At 43.4% G+C, this 26652-nt stretch overlaps 2 protein-coding genes across 10 annotated transcripts; one reads left to right on the top strand and one right to left on the bottom strand.

Moving 5' to 3' along the window:
- Positions 1–581: 581 nt before the first annotated feature.
- LOC100278950 (transcription initiation factor TFIID subunit 4b) lies at positions 582–15016 on the top strand. 8 transcript variants are annotated; one of them, XM_008659110.4, is made up of 16 exons: positions 626–804; positions 911–1055; positions 2728–3218; positions 3553–3648; positions 3801–4008; positions 4120–4344; positions 4489–4628; positions 9811–9926; positions 9999–10086; positions 10195–10330; positions 10404–10459; positions 10531–10587; positions 10677–10823; positions 11496–11567; positions 11636–11894; positions 14443–15008. In XM_008659110.4, exons 1-16 carry the CDS (start codon positions 769–771, stop codon positions 14592–14594), a joined length of 2424 nt encoding a protein of 807 aa, XP_008657332.1. In that variant the 5' UTR covers positions 626–768; the 3' UTR covers positions 14595–15008. The 8 variants fall into 8 exon arrangements, 7 of the variants coding, with proteins under 7 accessions (XP_008657328.1, XP_008657332.1, XP_020402000.1 ...); XR_002266143.3 differs by lacking the exon at positions 14443–15008 and adding exons at positions 13033–13131; positions 13246–13746 and having other exon boundaries at positions 637–804; positions 3801–4344; XM_008659106.3 differs by having other exon boundaries at positions 582–804; positions 3801–4344; positions 14443–15016.
- LOC100282539 (BRASSINOSTEROID INSENSITIVE 1-associated receptor kinase 1) lies at positions 14973–26652 on the bottom strand. Of its 2 annotated transcripts, NM_001155447.2 has the most exons (6): positions 26160–26652; positions 25915–25986; positions 25688–25831; positions 25384–25455; positions 25231–25302; positions 14975–15318 (listed from the first exon to the last, which is right to left on the bottom strand). In NM_001155447.2, the coding sequence occupies exons 1-6, from the start codon at positions 26381–26383 to the stop codon at positions 15249–15251; spliced, it is 654 nt and encodes a 217-aa protein (NP_001148919.1). In that variant the 5' UTR covers positions 26384–26652; the 3' UTR covers positions 14975–15248. The 2 variants fall into 2 exon arrangements, with proteins under 2 accessions (XP_008676464.1, NP_001148919.1); XM_008678242.2 differs by lacking the exon at positions 25231–25302 and having other exon boundaries at positions 14973–15318; positions 26160–26647.

Genomic DNA, 26652 nt, shown 5'->3' with positions numbered 1-26652 from the left:
GGATCACTCTTTGCCACCACTTGGTTTGTTTTTGCAAATCAAATTCTTTTTCCTATCTCTAAGTCAAACACACTTGTTTGGGCAAATCGAGAGATATTCTAAGAGTAAAATTGATCAAGTGTCAAAAACTCCACCTTTTTCCTATAATCAAAATTCTCCCCCATAAGAGACCAAATTTTGTAATAAGAGTATTTTGACAAAAACTAAATTCTAATATTCCTCTATTTTGAAAATTCACAAGTGGTTGACTGATCCATTTTACTTTTGCGTTGGCCTTAATTTCTCCACTTTGGCATTAAGCTCTAAAATAGGATCATTCTTGGCTCTTTAACCTCGTTGCCTTACCAAAATGATGATGCCATTAACAAAATAGTTTACAAATCATTTATTTTAAGTCCGGATGTATGTGCATGGATACTAGGATGCCGATCAGGGGAAAGTACCCAGTTCATGTTTATCCAAAAGAGATTTGTAAGAAAGAATTATAAGAAAACTGAAACATGTAACCCTATCGAGATATTAGACGGGCCATTTGTACAGATCCAAGAAGGCCCACTGACAGCCCAGTAAGACACGGAGGCGCCATGGGAAAAAGTAGCCGGCCTTCTTCCTCCGGCTCCCTTCCTTCCTGCCCGCACAAGGGATTTCGTTTTGTTTCGTTTCATTTCATTTCGTTTCCTCCCGTTCGTCGAAGCCCCGGCGGAGAGGCGAGGTGAGCTTTCTCGGAGAGGGGACCTCGCGCCACCAGCCGCCCGAGCTTCCCGCGCCATGGATCCCATCATGAAGCTACTCGAGGACGACGAGGTGCCCCGCCTGACCTGGGCCTCTCTTGCCATTTTCGGATTCTTGTGGGGTGAAGGCGGGGGGGGATTTGATCGGAACGGTGTCCTTCTTGTTCCGAATTGCGCAGGATGAGAGTCTGCACTCGGGTGCCGACGTCGAGGCCTTCACGGCGGCGCTGAACCGCGAGGTGGAGGCCAGCGCGAGCGCCAGCGCCAGCACCAGCACCAGCGTTCCCGCCGGCTCCTCGTCCCAGCCCACGGATCACGGTGCTGGTGAGCCCCCAGACCCCGTTGCCCCTTTCTGTTCTCTCTTCGAATTCGCGTTGTGCACTGCTTTTGGCGATAATTGGGGGCTATAGGAATCGAGAAATGACACGGGTGGTTTTGGATAATGCGGCTCTTGGGTTGGGGAAAAATAACTTCGACCGACGTTTCTTTTGTCCATGGTAACAGAATGCAGCTCCAGAGTTGGAAATGCTGGACCTCCATTTTTCTGTTTAGTGTGTGCAATGCATATACAATCTGAACAAATGCACCTCGATGAATCTCTCGTTCAAAAATGGGTTGGCTCAACTCTCTGATGGAGCCTGTGACACTGACATCACAAATAGGAAGCAAGTTTCTTTGAGTTTGATTTGAATAGGGTCTGACATTTATGCATTCTTGCAGTACAAATAAAAACAGTAGGGAAAACAATGCTGAAGTAATGGAACTTGGACATTCTGTCGTAAGAAAATAAATTGTGCTTAATGCTTCTTCATTACATTAAAATTAAAATAAGTGTTCAAGACTTTGGGGTCAAATAATGGTCTATGGAGCTGGAATCATATGGGTTTCTGAAGTTAGCCTAGGATTTATTAGAAATAGCTATGGGTTTCTGACTTAGTTCAGTAATTATCACCAATATGTTGGTCTTATTTTAAAATTAATCAGAGTGGATGGTGTTTGTACTGTTGGTCATGGAGGTATGAAGTCAGCCAAAAAACTCGTTTGAACTTGAAGACATGTTAGGGTTTCCGGTTCAAAAATAATTGTAGAGTGGTTTTTATACGAGTGTTTGTGGTTGCCCTTGGACTATGGAGATTGGAACAGAGAATCGAATTTACACTTCCATTCTTGTTATGATGGACTTTGCAACAAAAATAGAACTCGCAAACATAATTAGGGTGTTATTTTATGGTATTCTCTTTAGGAGTATAGTATTTATGTTTCCCTTTTGTTTGGATGATCTGAACCAGAGTTTTTTTGGCATTGGTGTTATGAGTGCAATGAAGTTTTCAATCAAAGACTGCATTAGGAACATTTTCAGCAAGTAAGCAGAAGTATATTTTTTTTGTATCCATGTCTTTGCTTGCATGTGATGCTTTTTTTTTGTTATTTCAGTATTTCACTGTCCTCAGTTTTTCTACCTATACTCGTTTGATAAGTATAAACATTACTTCACATGGAAGCATTACTATCATGTGAAGGAAGCATATTGATATATATGTATATTTTCAAAAGCTGGCTTCTTCCAAGTTTCAACATAACTTTTAGGTATATTTCCAATTTAAGGGGCATTATAAAGTTCTTGCTTGTGAGTTGTGACATAGTTGGATCTTCCGATGACTTCAATTGTATTGTCAATATGGGATCCTTCTGATTTGATAATTACTCTCTCTGGTGTAGTGCTGTACTAGTAATAATGACTTGACACCAGAAATCCAGGATGTTCCAAAAATCTAGATTAGTATCTGGCTTGCACAGAATTTATAGTCCCATGAGTCATAGACATGCACAATTTTCAGCACCCACAATGCAGTTTACTCTTTTCCCATATACTATCATCTTAAATGCCCCCCTTGGATTGTTGACCTATGCTGTGATTGTTTTTACCAATTTAGTCTAACACTCTGTACTTACATGGTTCCTGATACACACTGCATAATTTAATCTCCAATTGCAGGACTTTTACCTCAGGAACACAAGTCACTATTAAACCATGATCCTGGTCAGTGGCAAGATCCTGTAAAGAATGAAATTGTAAACCAGGAGAGTCAGCAACAGGAACAGACACATGCATTTAGAAATGATCACCCGTCAAGACCTGAAATGGTTTCTCAAGGTTCTAATAACTGCCCCCTTCCCACTAATACACCAAAAGAATGTGATTTACTGAAGGCAAAACAAGAACCTGGAAGTACATCTCAACAAGGTATTGTTGCTCAGCATCAGCCTATGCAGCAAATGAAGAGTGAACAAACACCAATTGTCAGTCAGCAGCAGTCGATGCAGCAAATGAAGAATCAACAAACACCAGTCACAAACCAAACAAATAGTGCAACTACAACAGCAAAAGCTCCAGTTGTTACATTTCACATGTTAATTCCAATTTTGAGTCGCTACCTAGACAAAGCCAGGGACATAGAAGTGCAGTCCATTTTCGCCAAGTTGCGGGTTTGTATATTGTTTTTTCTTAATTTTATATTTGGTCAATGTGATTTTTACTGGAAACTTTTGGTCAATCTGTCCAAGGACGAGAAAATTCTAATAAACATATCGGAATCACAGAACAATAGAAATATGGACTGTAGTATTAACTTTTATTTCCTACCAAACATCAGTTTGGATATTTTTATTACTACTGCACCCGAGTAATACTAATTTTCTCTTATAAGATACATATTGGTGCAAGTCAGTAAGTCACAAGTAATCACATGGGATTTTTTATTGTCTTTTTTATAGAACTTGCATGAAAGCTATTAATATGCTTATCCTATATTTTTAACAGAAAAATGAAGTCAGCAAGGAATACTTCTTAAAAACTGTAAGGAATATTGTTGGTGATAAATTGCTTAAGCAAGCTGCTTCACAATATCAAATGCAGGTAAATAATATTTCCACTTCATTGTGTTATATGTAAACATAGCCTGTCTTGCTGCCATAGCTTTGTATTTTTGGTGTGCATGCAATCTTATTAGTCATTCTTACCAGCACTTTTTTTTTGGTTTTGGGGGTTATTTACTCATGTTTGCTCAGGCACAACGAAGCCCTCAGACAAACCCAAGCAACTATTCTTTATCAGGTCAAGTTTCTGGTCAGCAGACTGCTCCCAGTGGTTCTGTGACAGGAGATGAACAGAAGGGATATCCAGGGGCTCACACCATCCCTATGAGACAAGCTATTGCCAGCACTCGACCACCTCAATTTCGGCCTTCCTCGTCTGGCCAAATGCGGAGTAATACGGGTTATCCACCTTCACAAACCAATTTGCATAAGGCTAATGAAATGGGAAACATGTCAGATGGGAAAGGGGTCCATATGTTACAAACTCGTCCACCCAATAACTCCATACCAGTACAAACAATGCAGCATCATGTGCAGCGACCACAAACATCTTCACCAGTGTTTGGGGCAAATAGTATTCATGCACGTCCATTTCCGCGGCCACTTGGAGGTCCAGCTGCACCATTTAGACCACAAATGGCAGATTCCAATCCAAAAGCACAATTGATTCAGGGAGCTGTGACCACAGTATCTGGGAGTGTGCCAACACGATCCATAGTGTCTGGAAATGCGCCAGGTAATCAATCTACAAGGCAACAATCAGCAAACAAGGAGCAAAAAACTATTTCTTTTACTCGAACAGCACATATGAATAATGAAACTGTTAGCCAAAACTCTGAATTCTCACAGAATTCTTTTGCTGTGATGCATGCAAAACAAGTCAATCAAGCCTTGGGATCTTCAAAAGTCAGTGCTGGCATGGAAAGCCAGTCACAACAATTGAGTGCGCCTAAGCCTTTAGCTGCAACAAGCTTAAGTCAGACTCAATCTCATGGCATTCAAGAAGAGCCTAAAATTCAGGTATGTATTAATTTGCTATTGTGTTGCTATGTTTTCTTGTACTTTTAGTTGCACATAAAAATCATTTCGGACACTACTGCCTGAAGGTTTAATTTGTTTGATAATTTGCATTATCTTTCTTATTAAGTTATATGAAACCCTGAAATTGTCTTGTCTGATCTTGCTAGTGCCGAACTTCTATGTGGAACTCATATGGCCATATCAAGTTGCATTTACTCATAACTACACTTGAAACTTGATGTTGATCAGTTTGAGCATGTTCACGAAGTTCACCAGTTAGTTTTCCCGCCTGCTTGCCAACTAAAGCAAGGACAGCTATCGTAGATAGAAGCCTATGTAGGGATACTACAGAGAAACTTATATATAGAGTGGAAATAATAACAAGGAAGGACTATTTAGTGAAAAAGTCGAAAAAAGCCTCGGCAGCCGATGAATTTAACACGTGTTGCCCTTATAGAGTGGATTGTGCTATTTCTACTTAGGTAATTGGCTAATTGCCTGTCTTTAAGAAGAAAATAATAGCCCGTTGGACTTACCATGCATTGGAAAGACGACTGGGAAATCATATGGTGGTCTAGTTAACTAAAATACCATGTTACAATGTTTGAAAAATATCTAAAAAATCATGTATGTGGTACACATAAAGTTAAGTATAGCCACAAAAAGTCAGTTTGAAATTAATCTTTGATGCCAAGATTAAAAAAACAGAAGTGTCACTGTCAGGACATGGTGAACAGTGCCAGGTTGACTGCTTGTTTATTTTGCTTCTTGACTTGTAGGATGAATTTCAAACTGAATTGTTGTGGCTATACTTAACTTCATATGTGCTACATGCATGATTTTTGAAACATTGCAACATGGTATTTTGCTAACGAAGACAACAGCCCCTGTGGGCAGCAAATCTGCACTCAAAACGATCTAACTATGCCTCCTTTACCAGAACGTGTGAAGTACGTGAAGTACTCACTAACTTAGCAGTAAGGGAGCAACCTGAAGCTTGTAGAGTCAGTAGTTGGAACACATACTTGAAGGGAAGAACTGCTTTGATTTTTCTTGACCCAGTTGAATATTTAGACCATAATTTGGATGTCAAGGTTATAATAGTAAATCATAGGGTGAGTAGATCCAAATAATCTTGCTGTGAAACTTGTGACAGCTCTTAAAGGTACCCCTTATGATAAAGCAACAGGCAATCTGATTGATACACGATCTAGTAAATGAGTCTTCTGTCACTCCATCAAGATTAAGTTGTTGCATGCAGAGTTTGATCTCTATTAACTGAGAAGCACTGTTTTGACTTTTGAGCAAGGGCAAGTAAGTCTTGTAACCAGCATGTCATTTAAATGTGTCTCCTTTAGATCATTTTGCATCAAAGTGCAATGAAATAATTTGTGAAGCAGAACTTCAAGAATTAAATTTGACTTACAGTTGATCATAAACAAAGAACTGCTAATCACATGCAACAACTTATATTTCCATCACAAGTGCTATACTGCTACCCGAATTTTTTTTACAATCACCATAGGTATTCTTTTTGGAAAGCTCTCAATTTCTGAATATGTATCACTTGATCATATTACGGACACAAATGAATCACTTCAACTCCACGGGTTGTAGTCTTTACTGAGATGTAATAAACTCATGATGTCCGGTCATTGCAGAACATGCCATGTGCAAACGGAGAAGATTATTGTAATATCCCGATCAAAATTCTTTAAGTCCAAGGTTACTTCAGGAGTTTGCGTTGGGTATTCGGGTGTCCGAGTAGCGTAGGACACGCCTAAGTGGCGGCAACTCGTGATCTTTATGACTGGGGGAGAATGGTATCTCGTGCTTGTGGCTGGGGTGGTGGCTTCTCATGCTCATGAGCTCATGGTTGCAGCTGTGGTGGCCGTGCAGGATGACACAAGCCAGCTTGTAGTGTCACGTTAGGATTGGAGCAGAAATCAGGAAATGAACAAGAGATTATGGCTCGTAAATGGTCTGGGTTGTACCAGCCTGAGGGTTTTTCATTTCTATTTATGTCGGACTGTTCTGGCTACCTGAAGTCGAAAACACAAATTCTGACCTCAATCCGAAGTTTTCTCTGAGATGAATAATCAAACCTGGCCCTCCGAAGTTTTCTCTGAGATGAATAAAAAAAATTGTAGTTTTTATGGGGGCACTAATGGTACGTTTATACCTTGTTAAACCCATGTTTGCATGGGTTTAACATGCAAATATGGGTTTTGCACCCATGGCGTTTGAGGAAAAAAATGCATGCATCCATGGATGCATGCTTCGTTGAGTTTTTTTCCTCGAAAAGCGCAGAAGAACTGCACCCCATTATATTAAGAAGGAAAAGAAGGTCTAAAATAGACCCGATACAAGGACTTCCTTACGGAGGTCGAAAACTAAGCAACATGAGAAGATCCATCTAAAGTTCTAAACAAAATAGAAAAACTTCACCAACAAATCTGGCCCACCCTTCCTAGAACTAATCCTCAAGAATAGAGGCCGCCAGGTAAGAGAGGCCCTTGGCCCCAACCATCTCCCACATCATCCTCTCATCCCTAGCTAACCGAAGAGCTAGAGAGACATTGGGGGTCCAGCCGTCAAAAATACACTTGTTTCGATGAGTCCAAATAATCCATGCCCCCAAAGCAATGAGAGTTGAGACCCTTCTTAATAGGTCCATTAACGAACCCAGAAGTTTCTTCCCACCATCTCATGAAGGAAGGCAAACCAGGCTGTGGTGCAACCACTTGCAAACCAACTTGACTCGGAGCTTGAACCAGAATTCTCTTGAAAAAACACAAGACACTAACAGATGATCCAAGGTTTCAGCTTCTTGATCACATAGAGGTCATTTGGTTGGATGATCAATTCCTATTTTAGCTAACCTGTCTGCAGTCCAACACCTGTTATGAGCTGCAAGCCAAAGGAAAAATTTACACTTTGGAGGAGCCTAAGTTTTCCACACCCTTTTGTAGTGACCAATAGAGGTTGATCCTGAAAAAAAGCCCATTATACGCAGCTTTAGCTGAATACATTCCATCTGCAGCTATGTTGAACACATGTTTTTCTCCAATCTCAGGCTGCAATTCTGTAACAGAAATCAGATCCCACAGCTGAATATAATCCACTAGAACACCAACAAATAGAGCCCCCCTTGATATCTGAAATCCATTTTCTATTCAGTAAGGTCTCCTGGACTGTTCTTCGTTTTGCAATCCTCCTTGGGATGGTTTGAAATAATCTAGGAGCAATATCACTGATTTTGTCCCAAAAGCCACTTATATGTCCAAAACAAGGTTTTTGCCTCATTTACAACCTCCGAAATTAGAATAGTGGAGAAGGCCAGAGCTTTATAAGGCACTTGAATAGGAAGGTTTGCCCAAGGATATCCTGGAGCAGTTTTTTGCTACCAAATCCACCTCATACGCAGCGCCCAGCTCATCTCCTGCAGGCTGGAGATACCCAACCCTCCCAGCTTAAGGGGCCGACACACTCTTCCCCAAGAAAGAAGGCAGTGCCCCCCTTAGCATCCTTGTCCATTTCTTACGGAATCTCATGTTCACTCATTTTTTTGCCTTTTACTAATTCTCACATCGAGCATCGTCTATGGAGACAAGTGATGGAGCATCATCTATGAAGAGAGTTATCGATCATCGTTTGAGAGGGATGATGAGGATATCTATGAACCAATTTGGTTTTATGTCTAGAAGGTCAACCATGGAAGCCATTTTTTAATAAGACAAGTGATGGAGCAGTATAGGGAGCAGAAGGACCTATATATGGTTTTTATTGACTTGAAGAAGCTTTATGACAAAATACCAAGGAATATTACGTGTGAGTTTTGGACAAACATAAAGTTCCAACGAAGTACGTTGGATTCATTAAGAACATATACACCGATATTGTGCCTAGTGTTTGAACAAGTAATGGGACATATATGACTTCCTGATTAGAATAGGACTACATCAAGGATCAACTTTTAGCTCTTACCTTTTTGCCTTGGTGATGGATGAGAATGAGATCACAAGGGACACACAAGGGGATATCTCTTGGTGTATGCTTTATACGAAGTACGAACCATGTAGTGCTAGTTGATGAAAGCCGAATAGGAGTAAATAGAAAACTAGAGTAGTGGTGAGAGACTCTAGAGTCCAAAGTTTTTAGACTCAGTAGAACTAAAACCAAATATATGAGATGTGACTTTGGCACTGCTACTCATGAGGAAGGAGATGTTAATTTGGAAGGTCAAGTGGTGTCCAAGAAGGATACCTTTTGGTATTTAGAATCAATGCTACAAAGAGACGAGAATATTGATGAAAATGTTAGCCATAAAATTAAAGCAGGATGGATGAAGTGGTGCCAAACACTTGACATTCTATTCTATGTGGCAAGAGGGTACCACAGAATCTGAAAGGCAAGTTTTATAAGATGACAATTAGGCATGCTATGTTATATGGTACAAAATGTTGGTCTATATAAGCCAACATGTTTAATAGATAAGTGTCGCAAAAATATGTATGTTATGTTGGATTTGTGGCCACACAAGAAGGGATATGTCTAACAGAGATCTCCGGGGGCACCAATGTGAAATGAGATCCTAAGACATGATAGCAATGAAAAGAGAGGCAGAGGAAAGCCGAAACTGATATGGAAGAGACAGTAAAAGGAGACTTAAAAATGATGGAATATATCCAATAATTTAGCCTTGTATAAGAGTGCATGGAAAACAACTATTTTTTTTTTCTCTCGAACACGTAGGAGAGCTGCATATCATTATATATTGAGAAGAAAAAGAAGGGGGGAATAAGAACCCCAAAGCACAAAACACGCGCACACCACACACTCGCATGCGCACGCGCGTGCACACACACACCCAAAAAGGGAAACACCTAGGCACCCTCAACTCGTTGAAGCCACAGCTTGGAGGAAGGATAAGTCCTTATCTCCAGCCTTAGTCCACATCACAGCCTCCTCTGATGCTGCAAGAAGAGCTGCAACAACACTTGACTTGTGGAAAACAGCTATTCATGTGCCTGAACCTAGACTAATGTTTTTAGTTGGGTTTCAACTCTAGCCTACCTCAACTTGCTTGTGACTAGTTGTACTGATGCTCGCATTGTCACAATTCAGCATTGTGGGTGATTGTTTTGTCATTATTATCTAATCAGTTTGCTTCTATTATTAGATCCAATCTTCTGTGCAAGCACCTCCTGCAGCAGCTTCTAAAACACCTCAGAGGAAGGCATCTTCTGGACAGAAGAAGCCTTTGGAAGTCTTAGGCTCATCCCCTCCACCATCTAGGTAAGTTCAACTCCTTTTCTTAGTCTATAGTTACATTCTGTTTTGCCTCTAATGTGTTTTATGTTTTGTCAGCAAAAAGCAGAAGGTATCTGGGGGTTTCCATGAACAAAGCATTGACCAGCTTAATGATGTCACTGCAGTTAGCGGTGTTAATCTGAGGGTAGATGACTTCACCTGTTATGTTTATTGGCTTTGTGCATGCCATTTGCCATGTAGCACCTATTATTTGATGGATTTTGAAGGTATAACAGTTTGTGATTTCTGCCAGGAAGAAGAGGAACACCTTTTCTCTGCTCCAAAGGAAGAGGGTCGAGTTTCAGAAGTTGCTCGGAAAGTTGTTCAACTAGAAGAAGAAAAGCTCATTCTGCAGAAGGGACCTCTGACCCAAAAATTAGCGGGAATCAGTTAAGACCTCCATCATTTGGTGTTTTACTTGATATTTTTTTGGCATCTATTCTCTGACTGATATTTCGGCAGTGAGTAAATGTAATTTGAAGGTCATTGGCACTGATGTGGAACGCTGTCTGTCCATGGTGAGATTATCCTGTAAAAAGGCCTTTCTAGTTGTTTTGGCTTAGGTATTTCTAACTTAAAATTTTACCAGTGTGTTGAGGAGAGGTTACGGGGGTTTATAAGAAGTATAATAAGGTTCTCTAAACAGGTGTGTTATCTTTAAATTCATTCAGTTTCCCTTCCCAAATAAACTATCTGAGATTTTGAATTCACTACACATGTTCTCATTGTCTGTAGAGGGTTGAGGTTGAAAAGTCAAGACATCATTTTTATCCATTATCCTCAGATGTTCGCAGTCATATTATGAGAGTGAATCGAGAAGCAAGAGAACAGTGGGAGAAAAAGCAGGCTGAAGATGCTGAGAGAATTAGGAAACAAAATGATGTTAGTTCTGCATGATGTTTCAGTTTGATTTTTAATCTCTGTTCACATAAATCATGGTTTAAATTATCTAAGTTGAACAAGGAATGCTTGCTGCCTCTTTTACTGGAACAGTTTTACCACTTATAATACTCATTTGCCAATATATGTCATGTGCAAGGTTCTTAAGGAGTCACCTAGCCAGCCAGCGAAGCATCTAGGTAGCCACGAGTGCCTCTTGCCTCCTATGCTTTGCCTAGGTGACAAGGCGTAACCAAGTCCCCACAGGATGATTTGCTACCTTCAGAACCTTGGTTTTATGTAGTTTAACAATTCTCTAGTATGTGCTAATGTTAATGTGAAGCAAGTTTTCTAGTAAATGTAATCACATCCATTTTTGAATGATACATTTGATATCTCACACCAAACTACATGTGACTGATCAGTAACCACATATAGCATGAGGCAGATTTCATTTGGCCACCTTTTTCTCCGTTAAACAAAAACTGTTTTGACCTCTTCGTTAAGTGAGATTCTTTTAGTCATACTGTCTTAAGAACAATGGACTCATGCTTCTTCAGTGCATAATCTTTTGGAAGATACTACAAGTCTACAACAATTATCAAATGTCTGAATTAGTGTTCTTGGTGTAGCTTTCAGGACTGGGTAGTTTTAATGAGTCTATTTTTATGTCAGGGAGATGGCAATGCAAATGTTGATCTTGAAAAAGACAGAATCGAGACCCGTGGTTTGTCAAAGCATGCAAAGGTCAGTCTCTGTCCACAGTAATGGGATACTTGTACACTAGAGCTGTTGATGATTCTGTTTGTATGCAGACTTACAAGGAGGACGATGATAAGATGCGAACTACAGCTGCAAATGTTGCTGCACGAGTTGCAGCGGGGGGAGATGACATGCTGTCAAAGTGGCAATTACTAGCTGAACGGAATAAGCAGAGAAGTGAGGGAGGTGATGGTTCTTCTGGCTCTGTACCAGGTAACATGTTGCAACACAGGCCATCACTGAAATCTGGGAAAGACTTAAGGGAAGAACATGAAGTTGAAAAGAGAGGATACTCCACAATGCTTGGATCTGGTAAGCCTGATCTCCTTTCTCTTGTATTCTTGCTGTTAAACAAGAGTGTGGTGCACATCAATGGTTTGTATTCTCTTATTTTCAATTTCAACATATAACCATGTAGACTTATAATAATTATTAGAATAGTGATTTGCAACTTGATGTAAATACTAATTTGCTACCATGCGCCCAATTTAGTTGGTCTATGTAGATCAAGGTTAGTAGGGTTCCAAGTGTGTATGCTGTTTGGGTGGGCTTGGCCGCTTGTGTATGTCAAGTTGGCTAAGTTTACCTTTTGTATTCAGGTGGTACCATGATATTAGTAGTTGAGACATTTCTCAATGATAAGATGCCTATTCTGCTATTTGTTCATACAGACTGTATTTCAAACTTATAGACTTTCCTGATAACAGGGAAATGCAGTGCACAACATACTTTGTATTCTTTTATTTTTCATCCATTGCTGCTATAAGTGTGTGATAGTGTGGGTCAGCTCAAATGTTCTTAGCCGAGTTGGTTAGATGGCTCTAGTTGCATTCATCAGGTCCTGGATTTGAGTCCCAGTGGGAGTGAATTTCAGGCGGAGGTTAAAAAGGTCACTCGCATGTTCCTCTAGTTGTGTGCACACAAGATAGACTGACTTATAAGGGATGAATCCTCGTGTAGGGGCTAGGGGGCTCAAAGCACGGATAAAAGATCTGACCTATAGGGGCAGACCCTCATGATGAAGGGGGCAATTTTCGTGACCTTTCTTGGTTGGGCTTAGTTTGAGCTTCTTAATATAGTACCGTGGGGACAGTCTTTCCCCACAGGCCGAGTTTTCAGAGCTCTACAACTCTTTTTAATGCAATAGAGCTCTACAACTCGCTCAAGCCTAACATGTAACCTCATATGGTCAAAATTTTATTTTTATTGTTAGCAACCATTAATTTGATATTCAACATGTTATTAACCATGGGATTGATGTTGATTGATGCTCTGTCCATAGGGACAACAATATATATAGAGGCCAACAAGCCTTAGTAATAAGATGGGCCTAATGGGCCTTAACCCCCCTCCTCCCTCAAACTCAAGGTGGAAGTGGAGGATGAGGATCTGAAGCGTTGAGTTTGATAAGTGAAACTGATGTTGAGCTCTTGTCTGCGCTTTGGTGAAGAAATCAACCAATTGGGATTCTGAAGGCACATATTGAAGATCAATAGTCTTCTGGTGACAATGAGACCGAGTGAATGATGCATCAACACCAATATGTTTAGTAAGTTCATGCTTCATAGGATCATGAGAAATATGTATAGCACCCATGTTGTCACATAAAAGAGGTTAAGGAGTGTCATAAGTGTTGAGTTTGTGATCCAAATTCTGCATATAGAGACCGTGTTGGTGAGTGGAGCAGAGTCCCGGCTTGGGCCGAAGGTGGCTTGGCGCTCGAGACCTGGCAGGCTCGGCCTACGGCCCACGATCTTGAAGACGACCACGACGAGCGAACGATGCACACGCGAGGTAGATGAGGCGAGGCAGAGGCAGGTCGACCGACGACTTTCGCGACGACAGTCGTGAAGATGGCCGCAACATAGGCGTGAAATCAGGCCGCAACAGCGTCCGAGAAAATTTTGGCTGGAATTGGGGGCGTGATTAGAGATCCTAATTCTAACCTTGCTCTGTTACCATGTTACTAACCATGGGATTGATGATTGATGCTCTGTCCATAGGGACAACATGCTCTGTTCATAGGGACAACAGTATTATATAGAGGCCAACAAGCCTTAGCAATAGGATGGGCCTAATGGGCCTTAACACAGCATAGTTTTTTCAGAACATTACAGAACATAAATTTTGTTTCTGTTCAATTGCAATTATTTTTATTTTCTTGAAGGAATTTGTCTAAGGTATATGTTAATTGGCAAGTTGCAGATGTAGAATTTATAAGCTTAATGTGCAAAACATCTGTATGCACTGCTATTTAGGTCATCCCTTGATTTTTGTTTAAATGTTGTGTACACGTATCTATTTTTAAAATGTTAGTGATGTGCCACTCTACCAACGCTAATTCAGTAAAAACTAGAAATATTCTTTAAAATGACCTCATTTCAAATTCAATAGAACCTAAGATGACAATAACATTCCTGTGTTTATCAGGGTACCACCAAACTATCTCAGGCCTTGTTTAGAAGCAACTTAGTTTTTAAATATCCAGTTTTATCTCCAGTTTTTAGAAACTGGTTTACGAAAAAAACTAGGTTACGGTGTTTGGAACCACCTCAGTTTTCATAAACTGGGTTTAGCTAGGCAAGTGTAGTTTTTTTTTATTTTTAAGAAATTGAGAATCCAGTTTCTAGTACGTTTGGAACCATCTCAGCTTTCATAAACCAGTTTTTTAAAAACTGGGTGCTTTCAAACATGCCTTTAGTCAATGAAACAACTTGTCAAAATATAAACAAGACAGAATGTACGATATGAATAAATTTATTTTAGATACTGAATTTCTAGGTTAGGTAATACAGAGTAATATCTACCATGCATGCACTAGTTTGTTTTCTTAGTCATAAATCTTTTGCAATTTTTCTAGGTGGTGTTAGAAGGTCACCGCTAACAAAAGTGGCGCGGAGTATTTCTATGAAGGATGTGGTAGCGGCACTCGAGCGAGAGCCTCAGATGTCAAAATCCTCATTACTTTTCCGCCTATATGGAAGGCCATTGACAGAACCATCTGCAAAGTAATTTGGAGGATAATCATTGCAGTTCATATTACAGAGGGGCAACTTTTGGTCAATATATGAGGAGGCCCAATCACCAAGCGATGGGGCTGATTGGTCGACGATCAATTTTGCGGGGATTTAGCGATTACTTGGAAGCCAGCGTTTCCCTGGAGCCATTTTTGTTTTTTCAAGGGAACAGTCTGCAGATGTTTCTTTTTTTTCAATGTTTTTTTCTCTATATAATCATGTGTTGATCACAATGCCCAGCCAGCTTCAGCTGGTATGAACATCGTGATCGTTTTTGTATAGCAGATGGAGTAGGATGTTCCTTGAGATGCTTATGACTTGCTAAGTGTCCTATTCTTTAATCGTGCGATTTTGTTGTACAGAAAACATGAAATGTATGTATTGGAGGCTCAAATTTATTCATGAACAATATGTGCCCTCGTTTCAGAACAGTTTGTTTTGGTTTGCAAAATATCAACACAAGGGCATAAAAGCAGCTATTCTGAATGCACACAGAATATCAGGACTTGCTATGCCACCCTTATCAAATCTAGTCTTAATATCATACATATATATAGTCACGACATTCTTGAAGCTAGGTTTCTATTGATAATACTATCTTGTCTTTCCCCCTTTCAACTGGGGAAGGTGGTACATTGTTGATCGGCATCTAACATCCAAAATCATAAGGAACCAATCCTTGTAGCTCTGGACCGTTGAGCCTGCTGTTGTTCTCAAAGCTGCAAAGTAGAGATGTGTTAGCGCTTTGTCAAAATCATACGGATTCACATCGAAGTTCTAGTGGTAAATAAAAATACAAGTTCAACGATCTAGCATTGAAATGCAATATCAATGGTCTTAGGCTCTTAAGTCTTAGCTCACATAGGTTCTAATCCATTTTGAGCAATGTTTTGGAATCAATGGACCCAGACATAAGAACATGTCATCTATGCTAAGATTTGGTCAAAACTGCAAACATCAATAACGTTTAATTTATTTAGTTGGAAACATACACGATATGTGTGTAGATTTGTACTGAGACACACTGCAAAATCTCACAAATTTGGAGGATCTTAAGAGCACATTCACAAAGATAAGATCTTAAGGCTTGTTTGGGATCAAGGGGAATGGAGGGAATTAAGGGAAAAATGAACTAATTTCCCATCAATCCCCTCCAGAGGGGATTTGAGTTTCCAAACTAACCCTTAGGGAATGACATTAGACAATCTAAACCTAGCAAAATCCAGACGTTGTCATATATTGAATACTATCTGGAACTTGTGGTAAGCAAGCTGTTCGAACCAAAATTGAGCGGCGGACTGTCCGGCCCTGAGGCCGGACGGTCCGCGGTCCGGACGGTCCGCGCCTGTGGGCCGGACGGTCCGCGCCTGCGCAGAACAGATTAGGGTTCCGAGTTTTGTGCTACGGTTGTTAGCTATATTCGCGGGATTAGCTCGGAATCAGTTGTGTAAAGGGTCCAGCCCCCCTCCTCTATAAATAGAGAGGTCTACGGCCGATTTGTAATCATCAACAATCGAATCAATACAACTTTTATTCGCATTTTATCCTAGGAGTAGTTCTAGTCTAGTTTAGGTTTAGCTTCCCAATCCCCAAATTCTTCGTCTCTCTTCGGCTATACGTCGATTAGAGGAGTCTAGGTCGGCCGGCCCGAGCCTAGACACCACCTAGGATCTCTCCTCCCCGACGGGGTCCCTCCCGGGAGCGAGATCCAGGCGCCGTCGGCGATCTTTCGTCGTCCCTGCGTACGCGCGGACCGTCCGGCCCCAGGGTGCGGACCGTCCGGCCGTCAGGCAGAAGCCCAGCCGCGCACCAGGCCGCGGACCGTCCGGCCCCTGGCCGCGGACAGTCCGCCCCTGCGCAGAGAATACCACCGCGCCTCGCACCAGGCCGCGGACCGTCCGGCCCCTGCGCGCGGACCGTCCGCCCCTGTGCAGAGGGCACCGCCACGGTTCTTGTTGAGTGTTTGGCGCTCCGAAAAAGCGTCAACATACTTTTGGCGACTCCGCTGGGGAGCACATATCTAAGCTTATCAAATCGGCCCTCAATGGCCGGTTCAAGGGATAGCTCTGATATTTCTCCAAGCAACATCATAGAGCCGACTTGGGAAACCTTGCCGGCTGACGAGCAGCTCCAGTTCGAGGAGCACAAGGAGCGGATGATCCAGGAAGCGAAAGCAAAGTTCTTGGCCAACTTCAAAGTGGACAGGAGCAACCAGGTCGTCCGACATCGGGCGACGGATCCGGCTTCGCTCCAACCCACGCCAGATATCCCCAATGTAAGTAATACCAATGATCTGCAATCTCTTAGAAATTATGTAGAAGATCAGCGTGAACAAATGCAGAACATCATAGGGGGTATGCAAAGCGATCTTAAGAGACTAGTACGTGCATTTGATAAATCTAGTACCGCAAATTTTCCTTCGCACGAGGTTGAGTTAGGAGATAATGCGTGTAACACATCGGCTACAGGTTGTCACGACCAGTCACAACCCCTTTATGGGATGCCGATGGACACATACCCTAAGCAACCGCAAATCGGCAGCAAACCAGCCGATCTGCACATGCCCGGACCGTCCGCACGTGAGCGCGGACCGTCCGGGCCAGCAACAGTCGGGCCTATTTTAATGAGTTACCTAGATATGCGCCCGAGCCACCACACACGGCACAGAACCCAAACTACCCAGTCGGACCATCCGCGTACAACGACGGACGGTCCGCACATAATCACGGACGGTCCGGGCCAATGACCGGACAGTCCGCACATGATCTTTTTGAGGAGGATTGCTACCTGAATCCTCACCCGTCCCAGCAACACTTCCCATCGCACTATACAATGCATCAACCTATTAATTCGAGATCTAGAACCCAGGAAAACTTTCCGGCCCCACCTAGAAGGCCGGAAAGGAACGATCAAACATACGAACCATATAGGGCAAGTGGTAATGCACCACGTAGCTCAAACCAATGGGGAGAACGACAACATACCAACATGCAACTAACCCCACCTATGTTTGACCAGAGAGCCGGTGGTCTTGCACCGGCTGCCATTGATATAGTGAGGGAAGAAATAGCCGGGGCGTTCCGAGATAAGCTCGGAGTAAGTATGGTCCTTGGGGGGCAATCATATCGGAAACCTTATGACAGCCGATTTGACCACCACCCATACCCACAAGGAACTAGAATACCCGAATTCGCAAAATTTTCGGGTGATCAAGGGAAAAACACGCGTGAACATATAGGCCAGTTCTTAGCACAATTGGGAGAATTGGCCGACACAGAGGCATTTCGCGTACGTTTATTTTCATTATCGCTAACAGGAACCGCGTTTGCATGGTATGCCACTTTACCTCCTAATTCCATTTCATCATGGGGGGATCTAGAACAAAAATTTCATGATCATTTTTTCTCCGGTGACTATGAGTTGGATTTGGTAGATTTAGTGTCGTTGCGACAGACAAAAGATGAATCGGTTAATGATTACATCCGGAGATTCCGAGATACGAGAAACCGATGCTTTCAAATTCATTTAGCAGAGAAACAGCTAGTAGGATTAGCCTTTAATGGTCTGCGATATTATTTAAAAGAAAGATTAGAAGGCATCCAATTCTTTACACTAGCACAATTACACCAGAGAGCTTTGGCTTGTGAAAGCCGAAGCAAAGAAACTGCTAAAACAATTCGTCACAACGTACATGTAGTAGAATGCGACCAAAGTAGCTCAGAAGACGAATCAGCAGAGGTGTATGCTGCTGAAATGATTTGGCCAAAGCAGGCCAAATCTTCGGCTTGTGCCTCCTTACAGCCGGTTCAAAAGAAGCGGCAAGAGGAGGTTAAGTTTACATTTAACGTTGGTAAGTGTGATAGGATATTCGATGAATTACTTAAGAATGGCAACATTAAAATAAATCACACTGTTCCATCCGCCGACGAGCTAAAACGTCGTGCATATTGCAAGTGGCATAACTCATTTTCTCATGCCACTAATGATTGTAATGTATTTCGGCGACAGATTCAATCGGCCATTAACGAAGGACGATTGAAATTTCAGGAAATGCAGGTGGATACAGAGCCCTTTCCGATGAACATGATTGACTTCGAGGGCAAGAAAGTCCTGATTCGGCCAAATACAGCTGATAAAGGCAAAGGCAAAGAAACAATCATCGGCAATGCTAAAAGGGCCGATGGGGATTGTAAAGCTTCTTGCAGGAAAGTGGTGGCCGAGAAGACTCCCGATGGAGGGGAGACCCTAAAAGTGACCATCACAGCCTCTAGCACTGGGGGGCAAGCGCAGACGGGAAGACAGGTGCGGGAACCCGTGCTGCGCATCACGGACAGTCCGCCGTCCAGACGCGGACGGTCCGACGCTTCGCCGGACGGTCCGGAGGACTCTGGCGGACAGTCCGGCCGTGCTCAGGACCCGCAGCGACCACGTACCTTCAAACCACGACGACCCGAGATAGGTACGTGGAAAACAAATACATTTAAAGCAGCTGGTCGGCTGATCAAGCCTGGCCCGACTTTCGATCAATTGTTGTCTAAATACGTGAAAAAGAAGGCCGGCCCCAGTGACCGGCCACCAAAGCGACCCCGCTCACCCATTCATGAGCAACGTCAGGTCAGGCCGATTGGACCACCTCACCAATCGGATAAAATGAAAGGTCCTATTGTACAATTGAGACCTAACATGCCGACATGGACACCTCCACCCCCTTATCCATCTATGTCATATCCATACACATACTTACCTCCACCATATGTCCCAAATCAAATGTGGGGCATGCCACCATATCCATTTGGGATGCCACAGTACCCCGCCTGGGGGGCACCCCAAACATCCGTTTTTGATAGGTTGGCGCCGCCAGTGCAAGACCGATTGAGCGCTGCTGAATCTGGTCACCAGGCACAGGCCCAACAAGATTGCCGGACTACTCGGCCTCCTAAGCCGACCAATCCGGCAGGGGGGCATATGCTTGTAGCAACTCAAAGAACAACGAAAAAAGATATCATCAAAATAGGCACTGCAGATGTTGTCATACAGGGGGACAATAAAGGGCCGATGATTTTTGGTGAATCGGCCAACACAACCAAAAAGGATAACACAACGGATACGGCTATCGTCAAAACAGCCGATCCAAAATACTCCATGCCTCGATGGTGCCCGGCAGGATTGACACGATCCCAAAAGAGAAAATTACAGCGCCTAAGAGTGAAGGAGAGCCAGGAGAAAGAGGCGGAAAAGATATTCAATGACACGCATCCACTATACCCGCCACCGCAAAAGAAATGGAGACCAAAGGCCGTCGAGAAAAAACAAACGGCCACGGAAATAGAAAGTCAACCTGCACCAGGCGCGGACCGTCCGGCCTCTGCGCACGGACCGTCCGGCTTTCACCAGGAAGCGTCTGGACAACCTGCACCAGGCGCGGACCGTCCGGCCTCTGCGCGCGGACCGTCCGCCGTTCACCAGGAAACGTCCAACGACACGACAACGTCAATGGAAGAGGACGACCTGCTGGGAGAAGACCTGGTCGACTACGAGGCTTCTCCAGAACGCCCAGGTATGGATGTAAATATTATTACATTTTCTGCCGATTGTACTATCATCGGCAACGATGAACCTGTTGTTGCTCAGTTTGATTTTGGTCCTAAAGAAGCCGCCTTTACTAAACCAAAGGAATCGGTAAATCATTTAAAGCCGCTCTTCGTGCGCGGTCACATTGATGGGATACCGATTGCTAAGATGTTGGTAGACGGAGGGGCGGCTGTAAATCTAATGCCTTATTCATTATACAGAAAATTAGGAAAACAAGATGACGAACTTGTCAAGACCAACATGACCCTCAGCGGTGTTGGAACTGATAGTTCGATCAAAGCCAGGGGAGTCACGTCCGTTGAATTAACCATCGGGACTAAGACCCTTGCTGCTGCATTCTTCGTCGCTGATGTAGAAGGAAATTGCAGTTTAATTCTAGGCAGAGATTGGATTCACGCCAATCAATGTATACCTTCTACATTACATCAAATGCTAATACAATGGGTAGGCGATGACATAGAACAAGTACATGCTGATGTATCGGCCTGCATCGCTGTGGCCGATGCCCCTGTACTCTGGACTTATGAGACTGCTACATGTCTCACAGGAGTAGACTTTTCTGATTATCAATTCATAAGTATAGATAAGAAAGGTTTCATTCCTGTAATGCTAGAGCCGATGGAGAATCGGCTAAATCCTAAATAAAGTTAAATGATGAATACACACAAAGTTCATGAGTCTTTGGTCACGGACAGTTCGGCCGCCGAGGCCGGATGGTCTGGTCTTTCACAAAAGAGTTCGGACTTTAAGACCGAACATCTACCACAGCGAAAAAAACAGTATTACGGATGATCCGGTCCCCGAGACCGGAAAGTCTGCCATCACGCAAAGATCATCTGATTCCTCTGTGGGGGACATGATAGAGGAATTCAGAGATCTTGATAAACTAGGACAGGGGTTTACATCGGCCGATCCTTTGGAGGAGATTGACATAGGAGATGGTAAAACTCCAAGGCCGACTTTTGTAAACAAGACCCTGGAGACCGATTCTAGAAATGAGATGATCGGTCTATTGAAGGAATATTCAGATTGTTTTGCTTGGAATTACACTGAAATGCCTGGACTAAGCCGAGAAATTGTCGAACATCGGCTGCCTATTAAGCCTGGTTTCAGACCTTTCAAGCAGAAAGCTAGAACATTTCGTCCAGATCTTCTCCCACGAATAAAGGACGAAATCCACCGGCTGCTAGAAGCTAATTTTATTAGACCTTGCAGATACGCAGAGTGGGTCTCCAATATTGTGCCGGTGGAGAAGAAGGAGTCAGGTAAGCTTAGAGTATGCATTGATTTTCGTAATTTAAATAAAGCAACTCCTAAGGATGAATATCCCATGCCCATAGCCGATACATTAATCAATAATGCATCAGGAAATAGAATTATTAGCTTCCTTGATGGTAATGCCGGATATAATCAGATTTTCATGGCCGAAGAAGATGCGTCTAAAACGGCCTTTATATGTCCAGGCTTCATTGGTTTATTTGAATGGGTTGTCATGACATTCGGTCTTAAAAATGCTGGTGCTACTTATCAGAGGGCTATGAATCTAATCTTCCATGAGTTGTTAGGAAACACTGTGGAAGTCTACATTGATGATATTGTAGTCAAATCGGCTGAGTTTAGTTCTCATATAGCTGATTTGCGCAAAGCCTTTGATAAAATGCGTTGGTATGGTTTAAAAATGAACCCACGTAAATGTGCTTTTGGAGTGTCGGCTGGTAAGTTTTTAGGATTTGTCATCCATGAACATGGTATAGAAATAGACCCTGACCGAATCAAGTCTATTCGGAATGTGGGGCCTCCGACGTGTAAGGTCGAAGTGCAGAGGTTTCTTGGCAAGGTGAATTATTTACGAAGGTTTATTTCTAACTTAGCCGGGAAGATTGATGCCTTCACCCCTATCCTTCGGCTTAAGAATGATGCTGAATTCACTTGGGGGGCAGAGCAGCAGAAAGCATTTGATCTCATTAAAAAATACTTGTCTTCGGCTCCCGTGTTAAAAGCGCCACAAGTAGGAGCACCATTCAGATTATACATTGCAGCTGAAGACAAGGTTATTGGGGCTGTTCTGACACAAGAAACTGAGGGGAAGGAGCATGTGGTGACATATCTAAGCCGAAGGTTGGTGGATGCTGAAACAAGGTACACTTTTATTGAAAAGTTATGCTTATGCTTGTTTTATGCATGCACCAAATGTAGATGTTATTTATTGTCTAGTCATTGCACTGTTTCTGGTCAAGCCGATGTAATCAAGTACATGTTGCATAACCCAATTATGAGTGGTAGAATTGGTAAGTGGGCTTATGCACTCATAGAATATGACTTGGCTTATGAACCATTGAAATCTATGAAAGGCCAAGTCATAGCAGATTTTATTGTAGAACATCGGGTTAATGATATTCATGAACTAGACATATCATACCTCACTATTACTCCTTGGACTTTATATTTTGATGGATCGGTTTGCAATGAAGGGCAAGGAATTGACATTGTGCTTGTTTCACCAAGTAATATCTCCTTTGATTTCTCTAGCCGATTGAAAACGTATTGCACTAATAATCAAGCTGAATATGAGGCCCTCCTATTCGGTTTAGAACTGTTAAATGGTATGGGAGTAAAACATGTGAAGGTATTTGGTGATTCTCAGCTGGTTGTCCAACAAGTGTTAGAAGAATATCAATGTCTTGATGGTACTCTAAATAGTTATCTTGAGAAATGTTGGAGCATAATCCATTCTTTTGATGAATTCAGTATTCAGCATATCTCTAGAGTTGAGAATCATAGAGCTAACAACTTGGCACAAGATGCATCGGGTTATCGGATAAAGAGAGGGAAATTTCACAAAACTGAAAATCTGATAACCAGTGTAGAGCCAAATTCCCAGGTCGCGGACCGTCCGCGTGTTGACACCGGACCGTCCGAGGTTACCAGAAGGGTTCTCTTAATCGATTCGGCTGACAATGAAGCCGATACAAGTGATTGGAGGACACCTATACTTAATTATTTGCAAAATCCCAATATCAGGACAGATAAGAACATTCGGCGAACAGCTTCCAAGTATGTGTTGATGAGTGATGAACTTTACCGCCGAACGGTTAATGATATCCTGCTTAAGTGCTTGGGCCCAGATGATGCTATATTAGCCATGGCCGAAGTACATGAAGGAATTTGTGGTACCCATCAATCAGCTCCAAAGATGAAGTGGTTGTTGCGAAGGTCTGGTTTTTATTGGCCTAGTATGACAGCTGATTGTTTCAAGTACTACAAGGGGTGCCAAGTGTGTCGAAAATTCGGCGACCTACAGTTAGTCCCTGCAGCCGAATTACATCCTATCATCAAGCCTTGGCCATTCAGAGGATGGGGATTAGACTTTATTGGAGAAATTCATCCTTCATCATCAAAGGGGCATCGGTTTGTGTTAGTTGCCACTGACTATTTCACCAAATGGACTGAAGCCGTTGCTCTAAAGAACATGACGCACAAGGAGGTAATTGAGTTCATAACTGAGCATATTATTCATAGATTCGGCATTCCCCAGACCTTGACTACAGATCAAGGTACTTCTTTTATGTCAAAGGAGGTACGTGAATTTGCTGAATTATACAGAATTAAGCTACTTAATTCGTCTCCATATTATGCTCAGGCCAATGGACAGGCCGAGTCTAGTAATAGGACGTTGATTAATTTGATAAAGAAAAAGGTATCTGATAATCCTAGACATTGGCATAAGATTTTGTCTGAAGCTTTATGGGCTCATAGAATATCTAAGCATAGTGCTACTAAAGTATCTCCTTTTGAGCTTGTCTATGGGCAGGAAGCAGTGTTACCTGTGGAAATAAGTTTGAATGCTGTCAGGTTTGCCAGACAAAATGATCTAACTGCTACTGATTATTATAATTCAATGATGGATAATATTGATGAGGTGACCGACAAGAGGATGATAGCTTTGGGAGCAATAGAAAAGGACAAGATCATGGTAGCCAGGGCCTACAACAAGAAGGTCAAAGCAAAATCATTCCAAGTAGGAGACTTGGTGTGGAAGACCATTCTACCTCTAAGGAATAAAGACCGAAAGTTCGGGAAATGGTCGCCAAGCTGGGAGGGTCCTTATAAAGTGAAACAGGTGATGTCTGGTAACGCTTATTTACTACAAACATTACAAGGCAAGGATTTACCTAAGGCTTTGAATGGGCGTTTTCTCAAACAATACCATCCTAGTATGTGGCAAGATGCCTAAGAAAACCGATGTGATCACATCGAGTTAGTTGCTTTTGGTTCGCCCAGCTCCACCAAAAGGCAGGGGGGCATATGTTCGAACCAAAATTGAGCGGCGGACTGTCCGGCCCTGAGGCCGGACGGTCCGCGGTCCGGACGGTCCGCGCCTGTGGGCCGGACGGTCCGCGCCTGCGCAGAACAGATTAGGGTTCCGAGTTTTGTGCTACGGTTGTTAGCTATATTCGCGGGATTAGCTCGGAATCAGTTGTGTAAAGGGTCCAGCCCCCCTCCTCTATAAATAGAGAGGTCTACGGCCGATTTGTAATCATCAACAATCGAATCAATACAACTTTTATTCGCATTTTATCCTAGGAGTAGTTCTAGTCTAGTTTAGGTTTAGCTTCCCAATCCCCAAATTCTTCGTCTCTCTTCGGCTCTACGTCGATTAGAGGAGTCTAGGTCGGCCGGCCCGAGCCTAGACACCACCTAGGATCTCTCCTCCCCGACGGGGTCCCTCCCGGGAGCGAGATCCAGGCGCCGTCGGCGATCTTCCGTCGTCCCTGCGTACGCGCGGACCGTCCGGCCCCAGGGTGCGGACCGTCCGGCCGTCAGGCAGAAGCCCAGCCGCGCACCAGGCCGCGGACCGTCCGGCCCCTGGCCGCGGACAGTCCGCCCCTGCGCAGAGAATACCACCGCGCCTCGCACCAGGCCGCGGACCGTCCGGCCCCTGCGCGCGGACCGTCCGCCCCTGTGCAGAGGGCACCGCCACGGTTCTTGTTGAGTGTTTGGCGCTCCGAAAAAGCGTCAACACAAGCTTTGAGGCATACCTTCGGAGAGGAAAGGTTGAGAAAGGCCCATCAACAGGGATAGTTCCACAGAGATCATTGTTAGACAAATCGCTGCATGCCAGAGGATATACCAACAATCAGTGACTATGGAAATTAAAGAAACAACCGAGTATGATAAAGGTCTACACTCACATGACTTTCAGGTTGGAGAGCTTGGCAAACTCCCTTGGAATTGATCCTGTAAGCTTGTTGTTGTTCAAGCGCCTATCAAGAGAAACATGACCGAGTTTCAGTAATCAGCTGAGAAAAAAAACTTTTTTTTTTGTCGTGCTCATTAGAATTACGAGATCCAAACCAAACTCCTTTTGGCTTGAACTATCAACATAACCACTTGTCCATTTCTAACTCGACTGAGCTGAGAGTACTTGTGCTCCTCTAAAAAGCAAGAAGACATGGCTTTTGTGATTAGCAAAGCAACTGTCCAGAAGATACATACATGAATCTGAGTGAGTCGAGCTTGGAGAGTGACTTGGGGATTCCTCCCGTGAGCTTGTTGGCATACAGATCCAAGCTGATCAGGTTCTTGAGGTTGCCCAATTCCTTGGGGATCTCGCCGTCAAGGTTGTTCCTGTACAGCTCCCTGCAGATGGAAATCCAATCTCCGTTAACTCAATCAAGCTCTACTCTCCATCAGAAAAATCTACAGCTCAGCTAAATGCTTACAGGTACTTGAGGTTGACAAGGCGGCCGAGCTCAGGGCCGATGGAGCCGGAGACGTTGGAGTTGCCCAAGTCCCTGAAACATTTTGTCAGAAAGGGGACAGAGCCAGATGCCATAATCATCGAGTTCTTAACAAAATACAAGTTAACGAAATAAGAAACTTGGTATTCTTAGTTATGCTCCTACCTCCTAGAGATGTTTGTATAAAAAAAGAAAGGAAGGAAGGAAGGAAGGAAAGAAGAACTCACAGGCGGACGACGCGGCCGACCTGGTCGCAGGAGATGTGGAACCAGGTGCAGGGGGTGACGAGCGTGGGATCCCAGCTCTGCAGCACGCCGTTGGGGTCCGACAGCCGCTGCCGCAGCGCGTAGAGCGCGTCCCCCTCGTCGTTGGACGCCCGCGTGGGAGCGGGTACGGCGACGAGGGCGAGGGCGAGGGCAAGGGCGAGGGCCGCGAGGACGCGAGCCGCCATCGGAGACACGGAGAGGGCTGGTCGAGTAGTCGATCGCCTCCTCTTGCTTCCGCGTTCTGCTGTGCGCGGCTCTGCTCGCCGGTCCCCGGTGTGAAAGGAACGAAATGGGGGCAGAAGAGGGGAGGAAAGGAAGGATGCCGCGTTCAGCTTTGAGCTGGTGGAGAAGAAAAGGGCACGAAACTGCCTGAACTTGGTTCAGCTGCTGTGGCCAATGGGTGGTCAAGTCAGCGCAACTACAGTATAGCGAGGACGACGGGGACTGCAAGTCT

The sequence above is a fragment of the Zea mays genome, chromosome 1, assembly GCF_902167145.1.
Source record: "Zea mays cultivar B73 chromosome 1, Zm-B73-REFERENCE-NAM-5.0, whole genome shotgun sequence".
In the NCBI taxonomy this organism is placed as follows: domain Eukaryota; kingdom Viridiplantae; phylum Streptophyta; class Magnoliopsida; order Poales; family Poaceae; genus Zea; species Zea mays.
The sequence above is the reverse complement of the archived record's forward strand: the minus strand, read 5'-3'. Positions and strand labels throughout refer to the sequence as shown.